Consider the following 6,265-nt stretch of genomic DNA (forward strand, 5'->3'; position numbering starts at 1 on the left):
TTGTAGGCCCATAAGTTCTCATGAAAAAGGATGGTAACATGAAAAAGGATGGTAACCTATTTTATTAAAATACTTTAAGTAATCCTCTACTGGGTGTCTGAATAGTTTTTGTCGAATTTTATGGACAACATGTCTTGTTAGCTTTTCAGCTGCTCTTGTTGAGGGGTCACCACAGCGGACATGCATTAACTTGGCACAGGTTTTTACGCTGGCTATCCTTCCTGACGCAACCCTCCCATTTTAACCCGCCTTGGGGCCGGCACTGCAGTAGCTGGGGTTTGGGCACTGACTGGAAATCAAACCCAGGCCTTCCGTAAAGCAGGCCAGAAACTTACCACTGAGCCACCAGTGCCCAAACACCCAGTAGTGGATTACAGTTTTAATAAAAATTAGTTTTAGTGTTTTAATAAAATAGTTTAACATCCTTGGGGACTACATGTCTATTATTTCCATATGTTTTAAACATAAAAAAAAAAAAAAAACGAATGTTTTCCCTGAAAGGTGCACTTGTGGTATCTTTAAAATAATTGACACTTGGTTCAGTTGTTTTACTAATGCAGTAGAATTAATACATTTGAATGTGTGGCTTTAATGTCCAAATATGTTTAGGAGTCTCTGTCCAATTATTTTTTTTTTTATAAAAACAGTAACTGTAAAATAATCGTCTAATCTAAACTAATTATCAGTACAACACATTTTTCGAACCATGTCATACCACACTGCTGCATCACTGCAGTGGTTTCGCTATCTGTTTTGGGAAAAAGGATAAAGTCTCTACATCACATCATTTGACAGACATACTTATTCAGATCGACTTATGTTTTCAATCAAATTATACAGATGAGGGCCTTGGCCAAGGGCCCAACAGCAGCAACTTGACAGTGGTGGGGTTTAGACCAATTCGATCTAATCAGTAGTCCAATGCCTTAACCCCAGAGATACCCCTGCCCCTACTTTAACCCTTTAAAGGTTTTATGAAAAACAAATGTGATGTATTTTCTATTTTTTATAGTAACTTTATTTTATATTACACTATAAAATATCACTACAGACTGACATTATGATTATTTCAGATACCGATTATAAAAATATATCCATGAAAACTAACAATAATAAAATGTTAAATGACTTCTGTTTCTGTAATCATATATTCATACTGAATAAGTTTTTTCTTTACATTAAAAATATAAACTTAAGACAAGTCTATGAGTATTACACTTTAGATTATTATTAACCAGAATAAAACCATGAAAGCACTGAGAGTGTGTGTTTGTTCAGTATGTAAATTTTATTTACTCTGATCTCAAAAGCACATAATGCTTCTGCTTTATAAACAGAATTGTACAATAAAAAAATAAATAAATCAATCTTTACAAAAAAAAAAAATCATTAACATGTCAGTAAGTGGCTGGAAAAAACTTGAAGGAAGACGTCTTCAAAGGAACCTAAAAGTAAATATCTAAAATACATTGCTTGTAACTCTTTTACCTGAAAGGAGAAATAAAGAGTCGTTAGGAACATTATATATCGCTTTATATAAACATAATATTTAGTAAGTAATTAAAGTGAATTCAGTAAGTTTACCTGAAGCGTCAGTTACACTGGTTTCCTTTGACGAGGAAGAAAGTTCCAGTAGCGACTCCGAGCAGTCCTACAGCCAGACCCACTCCACAGAACACAGCCGGACCCACACTGGGAAGCTCAACATCCACCTCTACACACACACACACACACACACACATTTACTCGCATTACTGTAATTGAGTTGATTTTTTGTGTACTTCTACTTTTTAAAGTAGTTTTTAAAATATGTAATTTTACTTTCCCTTAAGTATGTTTTATTTAAAGTATTGTACTTCACTACATTTAAATCACATTCGCTACTGAGTAAAAAATAAATGAATGAAAATGAAAAATAATACAACGGGGGAAGGAAAAAAATTGCACCCCAGAAATCACTGCACTAATTGATTGATGAAGAACAAACGCGTTAAATTCACAAGAACGATGGAGACGGACAAAACAGATGCCAGTGATGCAGACACAGCTGAAAGTGAAACAAATTCTTATGAAGAAAACCCCTGGTCATATTTAAGCCACTACTTTGATTTCAAACACAACAAAGGGAACAGATTTACAGTATTATGCAAGGGTGTTCCAAGCCACCCCCCCCCACCCCGCCCCGCTGTTAAAAAAAAAGTTACTCAGTAACTTTTACTCTAAGTAAATTTTTAATGAGTTAATTTTTACTTTTACTTGAGTAGATTTTTATAAGGGTAACTTCACTTGTAATTTAGTAAAAGCTCACTGAAGTAACAGTACTTTTACTTAAGTACAACATTTTATTACTCTTTCCACCTCGATCTGCACACAACAGTGTAATATTTCTGTTTAAATGCTTTGATTTAGTTATTTTTGCCAAGTTTCACACTCTGTCTCACCCCATGTCTTGGTGTCGGGGGTCTCCAGGGACTTGTGCTCCACTGTGCAGGTGTAAACGTCTCCTTCCTTTGGAGTGAAGGTCAGGTGGGAGAATTGGTTGAACGTCTGGTCTTCATTCGGGTAGTACTGACTGAGTGAGGATTTATCAGTCACATCTTCACCGTTTTTGGTCCAGCGCACTCGGACAGGTGGGGGGAAGAAACGCACTGAGTGACAGATGAGTGTGTTCTGTGTCCCCACATTCACATCATCCCGGGGATAGATAGAGTTTTGTGGAACATCTGTGGGCAAATATAAAACACATATAGCACTGTTATTCTAAAGCGATGAGAAGATTTGCAATTTCTTTAATCTCTATAATTTCCTCTATTACTAGTAAAATTGATAACCTTGGACTAAGGAATGGCTTTTTTTTTAAATAAAGAAAAAAGATGTTTTTTAAAAATTAGAAAGATCAGAAGTGGAAATATATTTTTAAATGAGCTAAATTATTTCAGCTCTGTCTATATGTGTTCCATCCATTCATCCATCCAGGAACCTCTGTATTCAACTAGGGACTATGGAGGCCCATGGTTAACATTGTATTCCCTATTCCCTTTTTTACAACCACGTTAGGACCTCCGGTCAACATTCACACATTACGGGTAATTTGGGAACGCCAATTAACCTAATCTACAGGTCTTTGGATTGTGGGAAAAAACTGGAGAACCCAGAGAAAACCCACCAAGCACGGGGAGAACGTGCAAACTCCACGCTGACTACTACATCGCTGTGCTGCCCTATAGGGAGTTCACATGGAATATTTTATCATTCCAGTGTTTCATGAAGTTTGACCAATGTCAGAATAAATATACATTTAGTAATAATAATAATAATAATCAAAATAATAATAATAATAAGAAGAAGAATAATAAACAGAATAATGGAGAAAAATATTTTTTGCACATTCAATAATCTATAAAAATCTTAAATTTTCACCACTATAATAAATAAATATACACATGCATCCACAATTTAATTTAATTACTATTAATAAACTACTTGAAATTGTTGAAATGCAAATTGTTGATGTTGTTGGTCTTTCGGCTGCTCCCGGCAAGGGGTCCATAGACCACATTACAGTACAAGCTTGGCACAGGTTTTATGCCGAATGCCCTTCCTAATGCAACCCTCCCTTTTTATCCGGGCTTATTGTTGGCTGAGGTTTGGACGCTGGCTGGGAATCAAACCAGGGCCTTTCACATGACATGAAACACCTACAGTACCACTGATCCACTAGTGTTCACTGCTAAGCAAATTGTAGCTGGTGGTAAAATAAGAGCTACAGGCAGGAGGTTTTCAGAGTGTCAGCAGGGGGCGCTAATTACTAAGGCGAGTCATGAAATTGTCCTTACAGGGAGAAGCGAGTGAGGAAACTTAAGAGGGAAAAAAAATAATAATAACTTAGCGGTTGTGTGTCGGGTCACGCTAATTGTTCAAAGTGAAAAGTTTAAGTGAAACTCCTGATATCAGAAATCCAGATTTCTACCGCTCGTTCCTCAGTCACAAGATATTACAAAAGTATATGTAATTATCAATCACCGCACAGCGCTGACCGGGACTATGGACTACATTTCCCATCAGCCCCCGGTGTTCGGTGTTGAAGGCTGTGCGCACACCGCTTTTTATTTCATTCTATAATTTCCAGTCAGTCAAACATAAAGTCACACGTTTAAATATATTTAGAGTTACATGTAAAATTCCTCCCTCAGTAAACTCACACACTCACCTTTAGGTTCTTCTCGGTCCTTATATATTTTTTTCATCGCTCCCAAGCTTTTTTTGCAGATCTCATTGTTTGTCACGGCGTTCTCGTACGCTCCTTCCCTAATCCCGGCCGAATCCCCAAACGGTGGGAGCATCTTCACCACCTGCTGCTTTACAAAGTCTGCGTGATAAACCTCCTCTTGTTCAACTTCCATCATATACTCCGTATCCGTGTCTGAGCATGCATTCACAATAAAATCATTGTGTTTGGCTGTAAACACACACACACACACACACACACAGATATGTTACTTCAAATTCCTGTTATTCAAATTAGTTTTATTAAGAAAAACAAAGTCTGACAAAATAAACTTTATTTTATTTCAATTAAACAGAGCTGCATATTATAACCCTCCCACATGGAAAGAGCCTATATGAGGATATATGCGCATATATGAAACCTATATGCAGTATATATGCATATATATATAATAATATATATGCTGCATATAGGCAAAATTGATGTGCATATACAGGCCATATAGGTCTCCTGTATTGCTTCTTTATATCCACATATAAGCCCTATATGTACATACAAGATATGTCTCCTATATAGCTCATGGCAGGATCTGGTCATTTTAGCTCATATCTCACTTTGGCAACTGTCATACATGATGCCTAGCTCATATTTTCTATTATCAAGGCAATAACTAAGGACTAACTAAAAAAAAATTGCAAAAAACTTATGTGCAAACACGTGAAATTGGTATCATGTGTAATTGGCATGTTATGAAATTTAAATACACATGTTAGAATTTCTGTCGCACTTCATTATCTGCTAATGACCCGAGGCAGGACACGCCCACACGCCAATCACACGGAAATCAGTCCGGGTAATTTACATACTAGGCCACGCCCCTGAACACCGGCATGAAAAACACACACACAAAGACAGGCCTTTATGCTGTGTGATCACACTGCACATTTCAGAGTGGCCTTTAATTGTGGACAGTCTAAGGCACACCTGTGTAATATTCATGCTGTCTAATCAGCACCTTAAAATGCCACACCTGTGAGGTGGGATGGATTATCTCGGCAAAAGAGAAGTGCTCACTAACACAGATTTAGACAGATTTGTAAACAATATTTAAGAGTAATGGGTCTCTTATGTATGTAGAAAATGTTACAGATCTTTGAGTTTAGCTCATGAAAAATGGGAGCAAAAATAAAAGTGTTGCGTTTATATTTTTGTTCAGCGTATATACATGAATACATGGACCTATATAGGTACATATATGCAAGTATATATGTACACATATATGTACGCATATATGTACATATAATATAGGAAAACGGCCAATTTTATATATGTCACATATATTAAAAACCCATATCAAACCTATATTAAAACATTTATGTTTATATAGGTTTTTTCTGCCCCCAACCCCCCCGCCAAACACCCCAATAAAATAAAATATATAACACACTTTTCCACTTGCAAAACCTTTGGGGAGAAAAAATCTATAAACTGTAATTTTTATACTGTATAAATAAATAAAGTGTATCAGACTTACACTCTGCCTCTGTATCCGTCACACACATTAGTGTAAAAAAGAGCAGAAACAACTTCATCCTGAAGTGTGTGTGAGTAACTGAGCAGCTCTGATGAATCCTCCTGTCACTGACTACACACACACACACACACACACACACACACACACACAGTAATAGAGCAGAGAAAGAGGTACAGAATAAATCCTCCAATCAGATCCCCTCTCTCTCTCTGTGAGTCAGCTGTGTCTGGCAGAGTCTCACCTCAGATTCACACTTCATCATACTTCACTTCACTTAAACTCCAGGGTCCAGGTTTGGTCTCTGTGTGTGTGGAGTTTGTATGGCTGGTGGGGTTCCTCCGGGTTCTCCAGTTTCCCTTCACAGTCCAGGATGGGATGACTGGCATTCTCAAATTGCTCATTGTGTGTGTGTGTGTGTGTGTGTGTGAGAGAGAGAGAGAGAGAGAGAGAGAGAGAGAGAGAGAAAGATTGTGCCCTGTGAGAGGTTGGCACCCCATTGTACT

At 37.3% G+C, this 6,265-nt stretch overlaps 1 protein-coding gene across 2 annotated transcripts in view; it reads right to left on the reverse strand.

Annotated features, from left to right (window-relative positions):
• Window positions 1–5,874, reverse strand: part of LOC128530192 (H-2 class II histocompatibility antigen, A-U alpha chain-like) — a 70,853-nt gene extending 64,979 nt beyond the window's left edge. Inside the window, exons 1-5 of one of the 2 annotated variants that reach the window (XM_053503961.1) lie at window positions 5,763–5,874; window positions 4,211–4,459; window positions 2,442–2,723; window positions 1,585–1,714; window positions 1,396–1,488 (exon numbers count right to left, since the gene is read on the reverse strand). In XM_053503961.1, coding sequence (XP_053359936.1) covers window positions 1,593–1,714; window positions 2,442–2,723; window positions 4,211–4,459; window positions 5,763–5,820 — 711 coding nt within the window. In that variant the 5' untranslated portion in view covers window positions 5,821–5,874 and the 3' untranslated portion in view covers window positions 1,396–1,488; window positions 1,585–1,592. Of the gene's footprint in view, window positions 1–1,395; window positions 1,489–1,584; window positions 1,715–2,441; window positions 2,724–4,210; window positions 4,460–5,762 lie in introns of those variants that run through there. The other variant, XM_053503960.1, reaches the window with a different exon arrangement.
• Between the last annotated feature and the right edge of the window lie 391 nt (window positions 5,875–6,265).

This window comes from Clarias gariepinus, chromosome 9 (genome assembly GCF_024256425.1).
Source record: "Clarias gariepinus isolate MV-2021 ecotype Netherlands chromosome 9, CGAR_prim_01v2, whole genome shotgun sequence".
Lineage (NCBI taxonomy): Eukaryota > Metazoa > Chordata > Actinopteri > Siluriformes > Clariidae > Clarias > Clarias gariepinus.